The 21,938-nt window shown below is 41.0% G+C and overlaps 1 protein-coding gene across 4 annotated transcripts in view; it reads left to right on the top strand.

Annotated features, from left to right (window-relative positions):
• LOC141777573 (guanine nucleotide-binding protein G(olf) subunit alpha) overlaps positions 1–21,938 on the top strand; it is a 67,761-nt gene that overhangs the window by 33,493 nt on the left and 12,330 nt on the right. For 2 of the 4 annotated variants that reach the window (XM_074651964.1, XM_074651965.1), the window contains exon 6: positions 21,784–21,838. In XM_074651964.1, coding sequence (XP_074508065.1) covers positions 21,784–21,838 — 55 coding nt within the window. Of the gene's footprint in view, positions 1–10,462; positions 10,560–21,783; positions 21,839–21,938 lie in introns of those variants that run through there. The other 2 variants (XM_074651967.1, XM_074651966.1) reach the window with 2 other exon arrangements.

Raw genomic sequence — 21,938 nt, 5'->3', positions numbered from 1 at the left:
GCTCGATGCTTTTCCTCGTCTATAGGAGTGATTTTTGGAGCAGGAAAAAAAGCAGTTTTCACATTTGTAATTAATTTAGAAATCTCAGTGAAACATCACAATCTGCCTCTATTGTCAGTGTGTTTGATTGATGTCTGGAATCTGTCAGACTGCGTGGCCTCTCACTTACTTCCTCTCTCAGTTTTAACCTCTGTATGAACTATGTGCATGGAGGGCATTCATGGATACTCTGTCCTACATGGCTGCAGACCTGTCTGTGTGTAAAGCCCCCCTCCCACACACACATCTATTGTTGTTGCTACCACTAAACTACACTAGCTGTTCTCAGCGACTCTCCTGGAAGTAGTGAAACACTGGCAGACGGCTGCAGCAGCCAACTGGGTTGAAAGGAAGGGAGCAGAGGTCATAACTTTGGACTCAGGCTGTATTTAAACAAATTGTTTGGAGAATGTTGTGTGTTGCTATTCCTCTAAGTTCAAGACTATAAGGGCCTGTCTGTTAGCTTATCTAGCTACTTTTTAGCTTAATACCGACCCAACCCGCTCTTATAATCAGTACAGGAAGCTTTCATTTCATCTTCTACTTTTCTTCTCTACACCTGCTCTCTCTTATTTTTTTGTACTGAACTTCCACAGATTTGTGTTTGTGTTGTAGGCTACGTCTTGGATCACAGATGTGATAAGGGTGCTCTCAGTCACTCGGAGTAAATTAAAGAGGAAGTTGGCCGACATGTGGCTGTTTGTGGGAGGAACAGATTGGCAGGCAGCAACCTTACATGCTAACAGTCAAACACAATAGATATATTGTCGTAAAAGCACCAAACGAGATCACAGCGGAGGAATATTTGATTAGATATATGTCGTATTTAGATTGTGTGAAGGCAGATTATATACCTCTGCCATCTCATCTGTGTTGTCCTTCACAGACCTTGCTACACTGGCAGATATTTTTTCCAGCAGGCCTAACGCTGGACTGCCCATTGGACAGAGGCACAGGAAATAAGTATGGGCCGATGGCAAGCGCTTGTTATGCCAAAGAGCGTGTCTGTATCGATGCTTGTGGAATCCTGTCACCCATTGATCCGCCCTCTGCATTGCACATTTATACGTTTTAAGAGCACAGATATGTGTCTGCCAGTTGATTGATTATGAGCTATTTTCAGCTGCGGCGGGCTGGTTCCATTGCAATGCCTTGGATGTGTCAACGGCAAAATCAAACACTTTTTCACACGCAAATCTGGACTCCCAGGCCTCCTGCTTTTTTTTCTGTGGTGAGTGTTTGTTGCAGTCCCCCAGCAAATATGACACAATTCATGACATAATTCATACACTAAGGTATTTCTTACCGTAGTGGACGATTGTTATCCAGTGTTGGATGCTGTCTGGGCTGGTGTGTATGGAGCTGTTTCTGTGTTGGTGTGGCTGTAGCAGCAGGGACTGGGCCAGAGGAGAGCTGCCCTGGATGGAGCTGGAGTCTGGGAGTGTAACTGAAGAAATGAGGCTATGAAACAGCTGAGCGATACAGCAGCTTGGGTTTATTCTTGCAGTGAGAATGAGGCCTAGCACGGAGATGGCGCTGATGCTGGGTTAGGCACATTTAGATGCTGTAAAGTTATTTTTTAAGTGCTCCAGGGATGACGTATTTTTGTAGGCCAACCAGGAAGTTAGCATCGCCCTGGGTTCCCTCGACAAAAAGCCAATGGGATTTTTCCATTGGCTTTTGGATTATTGCAGAAAATAAGCTCTTTGGCAAACAAACATTTATGATACTTACACGTTTTGTTCAGCAAGATAATCTCCACAAATGAACACCACTTTTATGATTTTTTAAGTGTGAATGCAATCACCAGAAGTAAAAGGCTAACGTTAGGCTATAAATGAACTACACCAAGGTCGCATGAGCGCGAGTATACACAACGAGGCTGTAAAGGCGGACGAGTCGGTGTGATGACATTTAGTAGTCACATTTAGCCGCTTGTTAGCAACCGCCTTATTTAAGACACATAAAGTCTTAAAAATTCACCAGTGGGATATTTATTGATGTATTTTAATCTCTTCAGCTTGTGTTAACCACAGACCTTATTTCAGGCATCTAACTAAAAACCCATTCAAAAAACCCATTGACTTCCAGGCGTAGGAATCGGAAGTGCTAAAATGCTGACTTTTTTTCCTGAGTTTTAGGACTCATTCCTGTAGTACTCATGCGGTATTCCTGTTTCTTGTGATTTAAATTAGATTTAAACATATTGAGTTGCCAACCGTAGCCTCCCTTTGATCAGTTTAAGTCAAAAGACCACAGGCTATTTAGGAAACACCATGCTTTTTGTCTAAAGGCCCAGACACACCAAACCGACATCAAAGAACTAGCGACGACGAAGGCAGCTTGTTGTGTCGCCTCACGTCGCCTTTGTCTTAGCCAAAAAGTTGCACTGGAACACACCTCAAAGACTACAGTCAACGGCCAACTACCACGTACGTTCTGTGTCTGTGTGAGAGGAAATAACTCTCCACAACAGCAGGCGGCGGTAGTCTGTATTCGTCATTCAAAAAGGGAAGCTGGAAGACCGAGGACGGCGGATATACAAGCCGTTGTTATGATAAGTACATGAAACAAAGCGGCATCTGCCGACCATTTTCACACCACTCTCACTCACCACTTAGCTTCATTCCAGGTGGCCATGTCGTTGTGAAAATCCGTGTGTTGAAATGATCAGATGAGATGAAGATTAAAAATGAGAAGAGCCTTCTGTGTTTTTCCTCTTAACTTTACACGTTGACTTGCTTTCCTCACTTCCGTTTCTCTTCTCGTGCACTGATTCGCTTAAGCTGAACAGCCAATCAGTGATATATCTCACCGACGGGCGCCGCCGCGGATTCAACATGCTGAATCGTCCGAAAAGCTTCTAACATGGGCAGACTAGAGCCGACGGTGCGGGACACACAGCAAAAACTAGGCCTACACACACTCAATGATGGCCCAAAACTGATGTCAGGGCCTTAAGGCAGAGTGCATTGTGGTCATTGTAGTTCCCAGTGTGCTGTCAGTGTTTTGATGTATGAAATATATGATGCAGAAGTTTCATGTGTCCTCCTGAATGAATTTAATAGCTGTTAATCTACGTGGACACGCTGCTATATAATAACTGAAATACTATACTACTACAATTATAATAGCTGAAACAATTATTCAACTAATTGATTAGTTGATCGACAAAAAACAATCTGCAACTATTTACTACTACTATTTATTCTATAAAGTCATTTTTGAAACAAAAAAAATGCCAAACATGTTGTAGTTCCAGCTTTTCAGTTGTGAGGATTTTATGCTTTTCTTTGCCATTTGTGATGATGCACTGAATATCTTTAGGTTTTTAACAACTGGTCAGACCAAACAAACAATTTGATGATGTCATCTTGGGCTTTAGGAAAGTGTGTTGGACATTAGTAATAATTGCTAGTTGCAGCTTACTTGCCTTACCTACTCAAAGTGTTACTCATACTTTTGTACGTCCCTGTGTTTTCAATCCAAAAGATCATCCCTCTACAGTTATTAATCCACACAATCCCCTTCTAGAGTTTATGGTAATCACACCACACACACCAGTAAATACACACATGAATTGAAAAAATACAGGAAGACGAGTCTTGGCCCTGACTCACCCTTCATACTGAGACAAATATCAGATTGTTCTTGCTTCAGCCGTTGACCCTAACGAGGATTAAAATAGAAGGGGGAAAGATCAAATACTGAAAAGAAGCAGGGGATTTTCAGGGTTGACTGAATGGGTGTCATCATCACACACTTCGAAAAGATGTTAATCACATCAACATGTCCTGACTCCTGCTGGAACTGAAATAGTTGCAACATTTTGACATGCAAAACAATGGGTAAATTGCAACTTTCTGGACATCTGAAGTCTGAAATGTGCTATGACCTTAATGAGAATCTCATTATCTTAATCCTTAAATGTCACAAATGATGCTAAAAACGTTTAGTGAAAAACAGTAGAGCTGCATCTAATGGTTATATTATCAGTATTGATTAATCTGCCAATTATTTTCTCAATCAATAGATTGATCTTTTATTATATAAAATGTCAGGAAATAGTGAAAAATGTCCATCATAGTTTCTTATGGCCCTGACACACCAAGCCGACGGTTGGCCGTCTGACAGTTTTTGGGCCGTCTGTGAGCATCCGTCGGCCTAGTTTCATAGGTGTGTCCTGCACCGTCGGCTCTTGTCTGACTGTGTCAGTGTTTTTATTATATATTTTCACAACGACATGGCCATCTGGAATGAAGCTAAGTAGTGAGTGAGAGTGGTGTGAAAATGGTCGGCAAACGCCGCTTTGTTTCATGTACGTATCATAACAACGGCTTGTTAACCGCCGTCCTCGGTGTGGAGAGGTTTTTCCACTCACGCAGGCGCAGAACGTACGTGGTAATTGGCTGTCAGCTGTAGTCTTTGCGGTGTGTTCAAGTGCAACTTTTTGGCCAAGACAAAGGCGAGGCGACTCAACAGGCGGCCTTCGTCGCTGCTAGTTCTTTGATGTCGGCTTGGTGTGTCCCCAGCTTTAGAGTACAAGGCGATGTCTTTTAAATATCTTTTTTTTGTCTGACCAACAGGACAAAACCTAAATATATTAATTTAACACTGAAAAACAGAGAGAAGCAGCAAATCTTCACAGTGGAGAAGCTGGAATAGAGTTCATAACCAGTATTTACAGTTGATGCTTAAAAGGGGACAGGAACAATTAATTGATTATCAAAATAGTTGCTAATTCCCCTTCTGTTTATCATCTAAAGGACTTAATTTCCATTATTTGACAGATACAGTTACACAGTGTTTTTTTTATTAAATAAATTGAACTAGTATTTCCAAATCCTTCATCTGTTCATCTCACGGTTTTAAAAATTGTAAATAGGAAGTTTTAAACATTTCAACTTAAAAAGAATAATTAATGCATTTTGTTGCCTAATGAAACTCAGTGCATCCCAAATTCACAAGGCTCATCATAGGTTAGGATGTAATGTGGTGTAGATGGTCCGGAGTTGAGAGGTACAGCTGGGATCTGCAGGGGTCCCGGAGATGGGACTGTGGACAGACACATCCAAGGCTGGGCCTTGGCTTACAGTAGGCTGGGGCTGGGGTTGGGGCTGGGGTGTAGTGCTGGTCACGGGACTCTGTCACCAGCCTGGGGGCCACTGACACAGTCATCTGGGGCAGTAAAGTGCTAAGAATGGCCGGCATTGTCAGCCAGCCCCGGCCCCTGAAGGGCCTACAGAAACAGAGGGGCTACGCTTCGCAAACAGTGGATCTCCTCAATAAGGAGCCTCTTCTGTTCACGGAAGAGCCCGAGAGAGCGATATTTATACACCGGCTGCATGTCACTGCTGCTTTTTCCTGTCACCAATAAGTTGCTTCATTTCTTCATGTTTTAGCTGCTTTGATGTTACAGATGAGGCTGATTGGGACACGGACTGGGCTCGTCTTACATGTCTCAACTGATCCCTGTGTTTATATTTCTATGTAATAAGACTGGTTATCAGGGTATTTTTTTTAACACATTTGGAATTGTGATAAACCTTCATGGACTGTATTATTTAAGGCTTGCATAGTTTGAGAATTCAATTTGAAGTCCCACTTTGAATTTATGCATCTAAAAACACGAGGCTGAGAATCTATTAGACAATCACAGCCTGTAGGGACAATCGGAAAACTCCATACCGGCTAACAAATTAGGATTTATTGCGATTTTTGTTTACTTTTTAACACTAGACCATGGGAAAAAGTTGAATCATACACTTGTAGTTACTTTTACTTTGGAAAATATCTAAATTGACACAGTAAAAATGTTTGATTTTCAGCATATATTTAGTCAGAGATGTCCTGATGTCTAATATATCAGTCATTTCAGCCATTATTAGGCAACCCAAAAATCAAAGAATAACCACATTTCCCTCACAAATTAGTGGTATTTTTTTTATATAAGGGATATGTAATGTTTTATACTTCTGTTGAATATAATCCAATCGATCTTATTTCTATATATGTATACAGTTCCCTTTGTTAACACTTTATTTTGAAAACCAAATGTAATCGCACATATATACTTCCACTGACTTCGCCAAGTACGTCGCTAGCTCTCCCGTCAGCTCCGTTCTCTTTATACATCCATGGTCAGCTCCATCGGGGCCACTTGAATGCATTTAACATAAATGTCAGTATATGGGTGCTCTATAGTTGTAGCGTCGGCTGATTTGACCACGGAGATGAGAGTGACGGCCGGCTTGACCGCACGTTACCGCAATACGATAATGTTCCCTGTCCATGACAGAGTTAGCATGCAGCTTTAGCCGTGATGTCTAGCTCTGCTTTTCTTGACACTGTATGAAACCCAAAGTGTTTCCATACTTTACTGGATGTGCCGTGTTTACCACTTTGGATTTAACATGTGAGGGTGCAGGTCGTATCTACGTGGACCTTTGTTTTTTTACTATCTTGTATCAGCTCACTGCGGCTGATAGCCGTTTGTTTGGGTTGACGCATAAGGAATGGATATGACGTCACGTCACTCAGACTACAACAATTAAAGCGGTAACTTCCTTCTACCTCCACGTAGACTCAAATGAAGCAGATATATCGATTCTGTCTTTAAAAAATCTATTTCAAAATTGTAAAAAATAAAATCGCGATACATAGGTGAATAAATTTTTTTCCCACCACTAATGGCCAGGTATGTGGCAGAGGAAGAAAATGAGAAAGAGGAGCTTTTCAGTAGCTTAAAGAAAGAAGAAAAACAACCTATAATTTGTTTGGTGCGATTTTGGATTATATCACAAACTTTGGTTATAAAACAAAAATGATGGATGATGTCGCAGCTCAACCAACTTGCTCAAAAAAGTCAAACAAAGAACAAACTTCTAACACATAACTAAGCAAAGTGCTAAGCAGCCAGTAAAAATTTATCCTTTTTTCAGATTCAACCCTCAAATGTTTGTGCAACAGCACCAATTTTATTTAGAAAAGGTCTTTAAATGCATTTTGAACTATTAATGTTTATATCTAATATTCGGTTTTCTCATGCGCTTTGAGTTATTGAATGTTTTAGCTACTTCGAACAAGACTTAAAAATAGCCTAAATGGTTTCAGTTCATCTTTTTATAGTAAATTTTGCACAGTCTGTAGGGACAATCAGAAAGCTCCATACCGGCTAACAGCTAAACTAAACACAAAGACAGTGATGGCCAGGTATGGAGCAGAGGATGAAAATGAAAAATATGAGCCTTTCAGCGGCTTAAAGAGAGAACAAATGCAACTTATTTGTTTGGTGATTTTGGATTAAGTATCACAAACAAAACAAAAACAAAAAAAAGGATAGATGATGTCGCAGCTTGACTAACTTGCTCCAAAAAGTCAAACAAAGCTCCAAAGAACAAAATTCAAACACATAACTATGCAAAGTTACAGCCAGTAAAAATATATCCTTATTTCAGATCCAACCCTCAAAATGTTTGTGCAACAGCACTAATTTTATTTAGAAAAGTGCTTTTAAATGCATTTTGAACTATTAATGTTTGTGTATATTTTTTGGTATCCTCGTGTGTTTTTGTTCAAACTTCGAAGAACTCATACAAATAGCCTAAATGGTTTCAGTTTATATTTCTAGTAAATTATGCTTTTTCTTAGCCTTTTAACAAGTTTACTACGGCGCGATTCAATTCATAATTATAACTACACCAATCGTAAAAAAAAAAAAAAAATACTTTCTTCATAAAAAGAATCACAAAATGCCTTAATCCAGATTAACAAAAACCTTTGTGTCGCTTGCTAAAATCAGATGACCCTGCTGTCAGCTGACTGGGGAATAATCAAAGAGGGCACTATGGAAGTGTGTGTGTGTGTGTTTGAATATATCTGTGGATGTGTGTGCATGATTTCTGAGGAAAAGGAAGGAGTGGTTTTGAGCTGAACTGCAGAATCTGATCTACTGGAAGCTCAGTGGGACTCCGTCGACACAAACCACTGTCCTTAAGGTTGTTAGAGCCCCCTGTGGGACTGACTCTCTCTCTCTCTCTTTCTCCCACTTTCCCTCTTGCTCTCTCGCTCTCTCTGTCAATCTATTCAGTCCTCTCTCGAGGCCAGAAAGCGACAGCACAGAGGATGTTGCAGAACACATGTTGTTCCCTATATGAAGCCTTTTCCAAAGTGTGTGTGTATGTGTGTGTGTAAACCCAACGTCTTTAACAGTAGGGCCTGAGATGTAGTGTTACTGTAATTGTAATGGCTTTTTTTCTGTCCATTAGGTAAGTGTTTTAAAGTACTGTGGATGTTGTTTGAAGTTTAAAGTTGTAGATGTTTTTTTTAGAAAGCTCTCAGCCTGCCTGGGCATTTGGAAACAGTTAAGAGAGCCTAAAGCTGCCCAGCATAGCATGCTACGTGTCACAAGATTAGCTACACTGCCAGTGTGTTTTTATTTTGTTTCTAGAGACCAGAGGCTCTGACAGCCTGTATTTAGTTTAGTCAATGAGTTGGATCACATTTGAAAGCAGGGCACTGCTCTGTTGAAAAACACATTCTGAATAGTATATTTAAAATCTAAATCTGTATGAAAAACTCAATTAAATCACTATTGCCTTTTTTTCTTCCTGTGACGATGTTGAGTACATATTTGGGTTTTTGAGTGTTGGTCAGACAAGACAAGGACTTCGATGACCTTGGGCGTTAGCAAATTTAGATGAATATTTGTCACTATTTTCATAGACCCTGCAAGAAAGTAATTCTCTGATTGATCGATAATGAAATAATGGAAACTGTGTTTTTTGTTTTGTTTTTAATACTGTGTCTGGCCAAACTATGCCAGACTAATATGGAGTCAGACCAGTCTCAATATTAACACATGCACACAGAAGGATTCACAAATGTATTTTGTGATTTATATATAAATGACTCTCCACAAAAATATTTTTCAATGCACACAAAAAACGGTTATCATTGTATATAAATGTAAACCTATATATTTTTCACATTATATGATTCACATTATATCCACATATTAAAAAAAATAAGGTTCACAAATATTTTCTAATGCAAACACAAATAGTTCTTGTTTTAAATAAATGTAATAGAAATTCACAAATATATGTATTTTAAAAGTATTTGCAATTTTGATCAAAAACATATTTGGATGTTGTTACATTTATATACAAACTGTTGAACCGGCATCGTGCCATTTGTGAACTTAATTGCATTTGTGTGTGGGTTTTTGAAGACTCCCCTGACGTTGCTCAATGCTCAAATGCATTTTTTTTCCAACAGAGAATCATCTGTAGCCAATCAGATGTGTCCCTCCTTTTTCAGCCAATCACATGAGCGAGCCCCCACGGGGGTATGATTTACGTCATGCACAGGGTAAATACCAACACGGAAAGTAACGTTAGTCAGATAGCTAGCTTTGTCAAAGTGGTCCAAATATTTGATTTGTGCACCCCAGCTAAGTATTGAAACAATCAAACGTGGGCAGATAAGTCTGTAAAGAGAGATACAGCAACTGCATGGAAGGTTTCATCCACCATGTTGAAGGAAAGAGACCAGCACCCAGCGTGTTGCTATTTGACATTAGCTAAATTAAGTTGGCAAGTAGCTAACTTGCTAGTGTTGACCTTAAAATATATAAACCAGCAGCATACATATATGTTGTTGTCACTCTGTGAATTCGATTACATACAAAAAAAACAAACAGTTGTTAACTTAAAGATGCTAATTGTGCTTTCATTGGATTCCACTAGCATTTTGCTAACACATGAAAGCCACACCAGCTGTATCTCTAAACATGCTGAGTAACTTTTGTCTCAGTTTACATATCAAATTAGAAACATTTCTGAGATTGTTGTGTGTTAATTGTTAGTTTTGTATCCCTGAATGTTTTAATATGAAGTGCTGCTGCAGAGAGAAATGGGAATTTATGTTCCACTTAAAGAAGGGGAATTGGATCTATAAATAGATTTTTATTTTTGGGTTAAAATGTGCGTCCATTTTAAAGGACAGACAGAGACACAGAGCGAGGCTGGTGAATGGCGGATATCTGCGAGTCTGTTACTGTGTGCCGAATACACACACATACACGTACAGTACACACACACATACCTTTCTCTCTCACACACAAACACACACACACACACCCTGCTGTTGACCAGGAGTGTAAAGGCACAGACTGCTGGAGGACAGCAGTGGCGCTGCAGGTTCCCTGCTCAGAGATTGTGGAATGGTCGTCCATAGACCCCCCTCCTCCTCGTCCTCCTCCTCCTCTTCCTCCTCTCTCTCTCTCTTCACTGAGGCTCCCCCTCCTCTCTCCCCCCCCCTCTGTCGCTCCCTTTTCTCCCCCCCCCCCACCCCCCTTAGAGCTTATGTAAACTAGCTGTGGAGCCAGGGCAAGCTGAGGCTATTTTTAGCAGCAGCACTGCAGAGCAGAAACTGGCGGAGGGTCACGTGTGCGCAGCCGAATCAAAGGGAGTATCCCGGCAATGCGCTGTAAACAAAGGGAAGGTCAGTAGCAGAAGGTGAGACACAAAACGCCTCTGTGTTGGTTTTGTGTGTGCGTGTGTGAGCGACTACGCACTGCCCGGCCATACCTTTTCTTCTCTTAATGCCCTGACATAAAACAAATCATCGCGAGCGTATGAATGCACCCATATGCTTTCCTGCTCGCTCTGTCTCGCTCTGTCTCCCCCTACTCTGCACACACACACACATGCACACACACACACACACACACACACACACAGACACGCACACACAGCTCGCACATTTCTGCCACTGCTAGAGACAGAGAGGTGGTGGTGGGTGGGGGCTGAATTGATCAAAGCGGGGTTTGACACGCGAGGAGACATTTTGCTGTCTAATCATGACAGGGGCTCCCAGCTCCACACTCTCTCCCCGTTGCTCGGCCTATCAGAGTGAGCAGACTTGGAGCCGTGCACAATCCATCAAAAAGCACGTGACCACGTGTGTTTAGCATTGACATTAGCATGTTTTTGTATCACATGGGGGGCTTTCATACCCTCAGCGCTCTGCTCAGAGTTTGGCCTGGTTGTGTGCTGTATGTAGCTCAGGTTGTGCAGCCCGTAGGCCTGGCTAGCAATGAGGCTAGCAGTTAGCAGTGTCCAGCCACACCCAGGCGAAAAGGTCTCCCTCCACCTCGGCCACTAGTCAAACAAGCCTCAACTTTCACCTCCTGTGGAATGTGGTTAGGGGGAGTGGAGGGGGGGGGCTCGAAGCTATTTATAGAAACCTTTTATATTTTTCTGTCACAGCGGTTTGTTTGCCTAGACAGTTTGAGCTGTTGGCTGTTTCATCAGGCCAGGCTGAAGGAGGTAGCTCCGAGGCTAACTTGAGTAAACATTTGACTCCAGCTCAAGCCGTGGTTGGGCGGTTTTGGTTGGATGATTTATTGTCGTAGGCATTCTTAACCTGAGATTCTGCAGCTTCGACTACATAGATAAGGTGCCCATCTTAAAGTGTCCCTGACTAAACAGTGTGCTGTGTCAGAGGAAACATCCGGTTCCTCTTCATATGCAGTTGTGGTTCTTCAGAGTGATACCGGACTCTGAAACAATATTTATTTAGAAATGTAATTCCAGTCCACACCTATTGTGTTTTTACAGCTGCCACAGGTTAAACAAAGGCGTAATGTACTTACATGTTCCCTTTGTGTTAATTTGTCTGTCTGTGTCCGCTGGAGCATAAACACCCGGAAACTTGAGCTAAAACAAATCGATTATTCCATCAACAGAAAATGAATCTGCAACTATTTTGAGAACAAACAAATCACTTATGTGATTTTTCAAGCCAAAAGTGTCAACCATTCCCTTGTCCCGATGCCTAGGTTGTCAGGATTTGGTGTTTTTTTTGTCGTTGTATGTGATTGTAGACAAAGTAAGGACTTTGATGACCTTGGGCGTTAGCAAATTGAGATGGGTATTTGTCACTATTTACATAGACCACACAAGGAAGCAAATGTCTGATTGATCAATAATGAAATGATGGAAACTGTGTGTTTTGTTTTTAATACTGTATCTGACCAAACTATTAAGTGTTGACCATAATATATATAAACCAGCAGCATACATATATGTTGTTGTCACCCTGTTTATTCAAATAAAGCTCTCATGGTAAAAAAACAAAAAGTTGTTGACTTAGAAGATGCTAATGCTAATGCTTTCATTGGCTTCCACTAGCATTTACTAACACATGAAACCCACGCCACCTGCATCTCTAGACTAAGTGTTTGGTGTGCCACTTCTACCCCAGTATATTCAGACTTCTACCCCAGTATATTCAGACTTCTACCACAATATATTCAGACTTCTACCCCAGTATATTCAGACTTCTACCACAATATATTCAGACTTCTACCCCAGTATATTCAGACTTCTACCCCAGTATATTCAGACTTCTACCACAATATATTCAGACTTCTACCCCAGTATATTCAGACTTCTACCACAATATATTCAGACTTCTACCCCAGTATATTCAGACTTCTACCCCAGTATATTCAGACTTCTACCACAATATATTCAGACTTCTACCCCAGTATATTCAGACTTCTACCCCAGTATATTCAGACTTCTACCCCAGTATATTCAGACTTCTACCACAATATATTCAGACTTCTACCCCAGTATATTCAGACTTCTACCACAATATATTCAGACTTCTACCCCAGTATATTCAGACTTCTACCCCAGTATATTCAGACTTCTACCACAATATATTCAGACTTCTACCCCAGTATATTCAGACTTCTACCCCAGTATATTCAGACTTCTACCACAATATATTCAGACTTCTACCCCAGTATATTCAGACTTCTACCCCAGTATATTCAGACTTCTAGCCCAATATATTGAGACTCCTACCCCAGTATATTGAGACTTCTACCCAGATATATTCAGATATCTAGTCCAGTATATTCAGATTGCTACCCCAGTATATTCAGACTTCTACACCAGTATATTCAGACTTCTAGCCCCGTATATTAAGATTTCTACCCCAGTATAATCAGAAAGTAGAGATGACCTGTTTATTTTGAGTTGAAAGGAATGTCACTCAAATTTAATTAGAAGATTTCGGTGTGTTTGACATAGGTTGCGTCTAAAATTCCGTACTTACATGCTATTTAGTACCTTAAAACATATGTGAGATTTTTTTTAGTACGTCCGAAACCTTAGTATAAAACCAATAGTACATGAATTGCATATTATTTTCTGGTGAAAAATTACAGTATGCAAACGCTGGACACTACGGCGGCATAAATATCCCACAATGCAATGCGGTAGCGATGACAATAACAGTGTTGACATGTTCATAACAGATATTGACGGACAGCTCTGTAATGCCCATAGTGCTTCAATTTAACTGTAAGTATAAGATTTCACTTTGCTAGGCGTAATTTATATATATGAAGTTACTAAATAGCAAGGTGACCAAGATGTGACCCTGCTGTTCTCACCTGTTCGTTGGCAAAGTAATGACACTGTACTCTCATTACTCTGTACAGATATCCCACTAATCACCATCACATCAAATCACTCCAAATCCATTTCCCCTGATCTGCTGCTGTAACAGAAATGACAGAAGAAACTACCATGGTAATTTGTTGACTAGCTGCATCCCAGTGTGCATAAAAAAAATGCTGTGATTTAAAAAAAAAAAATTTTTTGGGGGGGGGGTTGGAGGATGTGTTGCTTTCTCCATGGAGGGTCGTTACAAAGCCGTCACAATATCACCACAGTTTGCAGTTAGCACTTGACCATAAAGAGTCATTTTCCAGTGTGCATTACCGTAACCGGGCCCATCTCATGGGACTCCTATTAACTGCTCCGTGACTTGTAACATCCTTATCAATTATCCCCACGGTTCAGCTCTCAACTCTATAACCCTGTGCGTCTTGATTTATCACAACTGACACTGCACCGTGTCGTCATGTTGTGACAGACTTTGTGTCTCTTTACGTACTACAGTACATTCCTCCCCTTTACTGAAAATGGGACTTATTTTGGGTTGTGTGCTCGAGACGGTGGCACTCTAAAATAATCTGTCTTCATAAGCCTAAATTTGCTGTGCCCTCCCACCAAAGACACACACACACAGAGTGGCACACATACCATGTAGAAAGCTAGCACAGAGCACGGCTCTGCTTTGTGTTGATGTATGGGAGAGTCTGGGAATGGAAGGATACAAGTGCGGCCTGGCTTAGGAAGAGACGGGGGGATAGAGAGAGAACGAGAGAGAGAGAGAGAGAGAGGAGTGGTATGGACCGACTGGGGTTGCCATGGGAACCCAGCTGCTAAAAGCAGGCAGGGTCAGTGTGGAAGAGAGGCTGTGTGCAGGAGGAGGAAGGGATGCCACCTGGAGGCCAGTTTGGGAACTACACAAACAGCACACAGGCCTCGACAGCTCGAGTTCTGATGGAGAATCTGCTTATTGAAAATCTTAAAATAAGAGTTGAAATTAATTTTCTTTTTTTTAAATGGATAATGTATTTCCTTCTGTGTGGATTTAATTTCTAATCACCAGCCGGTTCAGCCAGCACGGCTCTGTTCAGGCTTATGCAACCTGCACTGATACTGTAGACTCCCCTGTCTGATATTATTAATCATTGGTTATTGACTTTTGATTAGGGGAAAAGAGGAAAAGCTCATTTTCACTGGGTCACCGGTTGACTTCCAAGCGGAACAACTAATTTGACATGGAGGCTGCGGTTGTTTACAGGCGAGAGCATTGAAACCTACTCGATATTGTTGATTAGACTATTTTTATTTTGTTTTCTATTTTTGGCGCAGACTAATTCAGCAGCTGACAGATAGCGTATCGATGTTGGGCCTCAACATTATTTAGAGAAACCCATCAGTCAATTTTCACTGTGAGAACTGTAGCTGGGAGCTCCACATGGGACGCGGCTCAGACCTGACAGAGTCCCTGTGTTCCCACTGTAGCTTGAATTTGGGGGCTGAGTCTATTTTAAGGAGCGGTAATGTAATGGTCCACGTAGACACTGAGCAGAGACAAAAGGGCATTACAATGTATTTCACATTTTTATACAACACCTTTCAAAACCATGACTTGATGCGGCCCTGGAAGGCGAATTGGCGGCTTTGAGATAAAGCAGGCACTTTTGTTTACACAAGATTTGGTTTGACTTTCAGGAGTGTCTCCGTTCCTGCTCCTATATTTAGGAAGTACCCACTGAGCCGTTGATGGATTTGTCTAGTTTCAGATCCATCTCCCAAACTGCACAGTGTTCCTGTTTGGATGGATGAGTTGAACCCCGGGCTCAGATCTTTCCACCAGGTGACCGGGATCCTGCACAGCTCCACCTTCACTTTGTCCTGCTGCACGTGGCTCTGTGTGTGTGTGTGTGCTGCTGTACCAGCTCAGTGCTCCGACTGTCTGTGTTGGAGGATGTGTAGTGCTGCTGGTTTTGTTGGGATACTACTGGGTGTGTTTTGCGAGGCAAGACGGATGAAACATGAAGGAAGAGTTCTCAAGTTGAAATATTAGATTACAGTCTGACAGACTTATCATTTTAGGAATGATACAAGTAGTGCTGAATTTTTTTTTGCCATTTAATTGATTCATTGATTGACAGAAAATTAATCAGCAGCTATTTTGTTAATTCAGTCATTTTTAAAAGCAAGAATACAGCTTGTCTAATGCAAGGATTTGCTAGTTATATATAATTTTAAACTGAATATCTTTGGGTTTTGGACTGTTGGTTAGACAAAACAAGACATATGAACACATCGCTTTGGCTTCTGGGAAGTTGTATTGTGATTTTTAATAGGGATGAACTGATACCAATATCGGGCTGATACTGACTTAAATAGCTGGATCGGGTATCGGTGACAATGGGGTTGATCTATTCAATTCAATTCTATATGTATATACAATATATATATAATATATACTGGAATTTTAATTCCTGTATACGTATGTTTTGACCAATTTGTTGCTGCAAACATTACACCTGAATTGAAATTCCTGTTAATTTACATTTTGTTTTACAAAGTTAGGAAAGCAATGTTTAAGTCCAGCCTGATGTTGCCTTACACATAAAAGAATGATCCCAGTCACTTCCACACAGTGAGGCATACAGCTGGTTAATTAAACACTGGTATCGAATCGGTACTCGGTATCGGCCGATACCCAAAGCCCAGGTATCATATCGGTATCAGGACTGAAAAAGTGGGATCAGTGCATCTCTACTTTTTAAAATATATATATTTTCACAAACATTTTACAGAACGAAAGTTGAAGAAAATAATTGGCCGATTAAAATCAATAAGGAAAGGAATTGTTAGATGCAACCTTAGAGTTGATATTGTGATCCTGTTTTAATTTAGTGTGTCCTGTTTAATGAGCAATGTTGAATATTGCTGCTCATACTCCTTTTGCTCTCATATTTATTCAAAATAAATGTCATGTATTGTTACTTTAAATCCTTCTCCTTGGTCATGGCAAAATAAACATAAAAAACGGAGCTGCAGTAAATATACGACAGCGGAAAATAAATATAGGCACAAACTAAACCATTTAAATAAAGCTTTAGCAGCTAGAAGTTGTGTGATGGTGGTGGTGGTGGTGCTGCTGCTGCCGTGTCCAGCAGTACTTTAAAGCGCTGTCACCAGTCGGTTGGAGACTAAAGTGAAAGTCCATTATGCTGGCCTGAGCGCTGGCCTGAGCGGCTCAAAATATGGAAACTATTGATCGGACCCTCTGCACTGCTAATTAAAGATGGTCCACTATTTGTAAAAAGTCAACCCAATTATCAAATGAGCACATGAGGCTGGGAGCGGTTGGTCGGTGTGAAGGTTGACGGCCTGTTGGAGGGGACTTTTTTTCCAGTCTTTATTCCAGCGGTGTCTTTTTACTTTTGTACACAACTGTCTTTTTTTTGTTTTTGGACATGCGTTGTCTTGATGCATACAGTTTGTGTGATGAAATTGTTGCCGTTTGGTTCACTTCTTTACCAGTTGGCTGCTTTGTAGGTTTATTTGTATTTAGGCCTGTTTGTTTATTTGTTTGTTGTGGCTCTCCGAATGCGACCCTAATGGTACGGGAGCTTGTATCAGTGCTCTGGATCAGGGAGAAGCCCCCGTGGAGCTGGGTGACCCATGTCCCCGAGCCCCGGTGTGAAGCGTTTTAATGCCCCCGCCTCTCCACTACCACCATCTTCCCTCTACCCCCTTTTTCTGCTCAATGGGCAGCAACATGTGACCTGGACCACGTGGGAGCTGAGGCCTGAGGCCCCCCCCTCGCATCAACTGTCCCTCAACATATTGGTGTGTGTGTGTGTGGGTGCGGTACTTCTGGCTGTGTGTGTGTGTATATTCATGCCTGTGTCTGTGTTTTATGGAAAGATGAGGCCAACAACACAGAAAGACCAGGCCAAGTCAAGTGATACTGTCCTCAACAAAGCCTATACATAGCAACACAGACTGGCCCGCAGGACGAGTACAGTGTGTTTTGGCTAAATACAGAGACAACCCAGCCCCGCAGACAGAAAGAGAGGGACTGTAATAGACAAGATAGTAGTGCAGTAAGTTCCCTTTTTTATTCAACCTGCCAATTAAGAACAAACTGTCATGGACTAGTAAAAGATTGAAAGAAGTTACAGCTGGATTAATGTGGTTTTGAACAGACATTACAGTGGAAAAGGAACAAATGAATGGCAAATAATAAACCATAATATGTGTATTGTACACATACTAAGAACAAAGTGGAAAAACCGGTGGCGTGTTATCCCTCAAATCCACAAATTTGACAAAACGACCACATCACATAACGATCCCTGATGCCAGTTCTGGGAGGAAATTGAAGAAACCAACACCAGACCTGAAAACCAAGCTCGTCTATTTGTAGCGCTCGACCAGAACAGCCGTAGCCGCTGAAAACTGCACCCAAACCTTTTGATAAGCTGTTATCCGGACGGCCACTCGGTAATCAATGTTATCTTTTTTGGGGTTTTTTTTCCTCGACCCTTGTTCTTTTTTTCCTTGCTGGGTATGATGAGCTCTATATTTGGCTCTCCAGTGCTCTACCAATAGTACTTCTGTCACATGGCAGTCACAAAGCGCTCAGTAATTATAACCTAGCTAGGTTTCTGCAAGGAAGGCTGACTAAAAATACTCCCACATTGTTGCAGTGATGGGGTGAAAGCTGGAGATTTTTTGGAGGTTTTGCTCATGTTGTTGTGTGTGAATCTGTCTGCTCAGGGGAGACGAGTGTTTGTGATACTCAACATTGTCAAATACGGTGCAGTTTAATGGGTTTACTGGATGTGTTCGCCCTGGTTCCAGGGAAGCACTAATTGAAAAAAGGAATACAGTTAATGGTGTGATTTGCTGAATGTGGTGGGGGCACCAACTGTATTTATTTGTTACTGCCCTCTAGAGTCAGTATAAAGCATGTTAACCTGGGTGTTGGGAACGTTGAATCTAGTGTTTTAATGAGAGGATTGCCCAGATGAGAAATAAGAAAAAAACTCAATTCTCATACAAATAGTTTTACCTCTTAAAATTATTCACTTGAATCAATCTGAGAGGGGGGATATCAAATTTCGATTGAACTTGTAGATTAGCAATTATGACAAGGAGATATTGCTTTGTATTAAAAGGGTCACAACAAGCAGAAAAAGTTTGGAAACCACTGTGATCGAGCATGAGATATAAGAAATATGAGCACCTGTTATTAAAACATTGCTCTGCAGTGCTACTAGTGGTCATCAGGGTGTCTTTAAGCTCCAGGTTTAGGTGTCAAAGGTCTTCAGAATGAAAGTAACAACCGTCCAAAGGTCAGTTTGTAAGTTACAGACAATGTTTTTCATACTGGATTAGACCTGATCAGCCTGGGGAGATGACTTGGCACACATACCTCGTCTGGTTAATAAGTACATAGCGTAGCGTGCACTAAAATAATAAATAAGCAATTTTTAGAAGCCACTTTGGTCCGTGGTAACGTGGCGTGCATTTGTCATTTTTGTGACATTGTAAAAACTTAATCAACAAGTCAATAAAAACTATAAATAGATCATTTTTGCATAACCTTTCCTCATGGGAATCAATTTTAAATGCTCCCTTCCTCTCCTCCCTACTGTTACGTCTGCTGATACAGTAGATGCATCCACTCTGGGTGAGAAAGTCTAGTGCTCTTTCAGAAATAGCCTTACTTCTCCTTTTGTGTGAGGCAGAAATGAAGTCGGTGTGATGAAAACGTTGTCAGAGCACACGAGCGCTGTCTCTGTTATCTAATGGTTCATAATGGAGCATTCACTCTACATGGGTGTGTGAGGTGTGCTGGGTTAGGGGTTACATTTAAAATTAAGACCATCTTCGACTGAAGACCTGACTTCCTGATCTTACGTGCATCAGGTTTCTTGTAGCCGTGTCGACTTTCGTGTGACTTCCTGAAGCTACAGGTGGTTTGGGTGAAAAATGAAGAATGATGAGATGGGCTGTTTGGTCCACATCTGTGTCCTACATACTGGATTCACTCACCAACTTCAGCTTTAGGCTTGGAACTCTTCTCCTCTGGAAATACCTGACGCACCTTTATCTCATCTGCTGTGTCTTTTATTTCATTTGTACCATTCTTTGCATTTTATTTATTGTTGTTTAATAGTGTTGCTGTCACAATCATGGTTATGGACTACTCCGTAGTACTGAGAAGTGATTTTGATTTAATTTAGGAATAATCTAGGGCACTTGTTTCCACTAGGGGTCGCCAAAGCTTCATGGGGGATTGCGAGGCCTTCTTGATTTTATGGGGTGTGAGACCACTTTTTTCATATTTAAATATACAGTTGGCCTATATCTCAGCAGTTTATTCATTTCTGTAAAGAAAACTAAATTAAATTGTCATTTTTTAGGTTTGGATTATTATTTAAGATATAATCAGGATAATGACACGGTGAAGACCTGAACACAAGTTGTATTCACGGAGCCTTCCCTCTCTGCTAAACAGCCTCGTCCTGCATTAGAAAAGTACGCAGTCAAAACAACAAAAGAAAACAAAGAATTTGTCAAAAAAGAAGCCTGTATTAGGTATGAAAGTTTGTTAAAAATAAAAAACACATAATACAGACAGAATTGTATTAAAAGTAAAACAGGAAAACTCATCTTTGATGTAATATTCACAGGAAATACACTGCACAAAATCATCCAAATTGCTCGTTTTACATACACTTCCTGCAGTTATTGTGTTCACTATTTGGGTTAAATGTGCAGCTCATCACTTTTTTTGTACTGTTATTATTATGCATTGAATATGATATGAAATATTCATAAAATATGTCACTTAGTAAGGGATCGTCAGTTTACTCAATGGTAGAAAAGAGGTCTTACGGAAAGAGGGTGGGAACCACTGATCTGGGGTAACAAATAGAGCTGCAACTAACAATTTGTTGTCATTATCAATTAAACTGTTAATTATTTTCTTGATTGATCAATTCATTCTTTGGTTTATCCGAAGATAATCAATCTTTCTATAATTTAAGACAAAGAGAAGCAGCAAATTCTCACAATTGAGATGCTGGAACCATCAAACGTTTGACTAAAATAAATGACCAAAACAATTAAACAATTTTCAAAATAGATGTTTGACTAGTAATCAATGAATCAACAATCTAACAATGTAATCTCTTCAGCTCCAGTGATCAACCAGAGAGAGAGCAGGAGAGACGTTTAGCCTCCTTTCTGTGACTTTTAAAAGTATTAAGGCTCTTTTTTAGAGCAACACATTTGCATTTCATGCTAACAAACATATTTGGACCACTAGTACTGTCAAGGGTTTTTTTTTGCTTTGGGCCCTGGTTAACTGGGAGCTCTGGTGTGGTCCGCCGTTGCTCCTGTAGTCAGTTCAGAAAACAGAAAGGATGCAGTATGTATCATAATGTAGTACCTTAAATACCTGTATAGTGCTTTCCCGACAGCAGTGCTTTTATATAAGTCTATATACATTATGACCCTTTGACCAGCATTGTTTGAGTCTTTTAATGGTGTGATCCAGACCATCCAGGGGCCTGTGTGACCGTGTGTCCCCAGCCTCGGTGTACTGAGCCTGCTGTGCTGCAGAGAGGCCCAGCTGCTGCTGCTGCTGCTGCTGCTGCTGCTGCTGCTGCTGCTGCTGCTGCTGCTGCTGCTGCTGCTGCTGCTGCTGCTGCTGCTGCTGCTGCTGCTGCTGCACATGCTCTCTCAGTAGTGAAGAGACGGCAACAGCAAGCTGTCTAACCTCCACAATAACCGCCTTATGTAATCACTCTGGCTAGAGACAGACCAAAATAGCCCAGACTGAGCAGCCCTGCCCTCTTGTGGCAACCAGCTGCCTTAACACCGGCCTGCCGAGCCTCTACAGGGAGTCAGACATGGCGGCCGCCTTTTGCAGCATCCAGTGTAGCTCACATGAACGTCTAAATCACTGTTTGAACAGAGACAGCACGAGAGATGTGTTTAATGAATGATATAACAGTTATGGTATGAAGATTGCAGGTTGAAATAAACCGATAAGATTGTGTTGTGATTGGTGAAAGTGGCCTTGGGAGACGAGCTCTGGTTGCCTATTTGGTTTAGAAATCAGTATTTACGGAGACTAATCTGATTAATATCCTAGTTTTTATATTCAGTGACACCGAATTGCTTTTAATAACTTTCATGTTCCGCAGCATACAGAAACAGATAGACCTTAGTGCAAAAATCTAAGTCTGTTCTGTTTCTCTCTTTACAGTTTCCTGGACAGAATTGACTCTGTAAGACAGAACGACTACACACCAACGGACCAGGTCAGTCCTCTCACATCAATGTGCACAGTTTATAGTTTGGAAATCTCCTCCAAAAGCTTGCTTGTCTTAAATTTTACTGAATTGGATACGTTGGATTTAT

This window comes from Sebastes fasciatus, chromosome 11 (genome assembly GCF_043250625.1).
Source record: "Sebastes fasciatus isolate fSebFas1 chromosome 11, fSebFas1.pri, whole genome shotgun sequence".
NCBI classification, from domain to species: domain Eukaryota; kingdom Metazoa; phylum Chordata; class Actinopteri; order Perciformes; family Sebastidae; genus Sebastes; species Sebastes fasciatus.
Note: the sequence above shows the minus strand (reverse complement) of the source record. Positions and strands in the feature narration are given on the sequence as shown.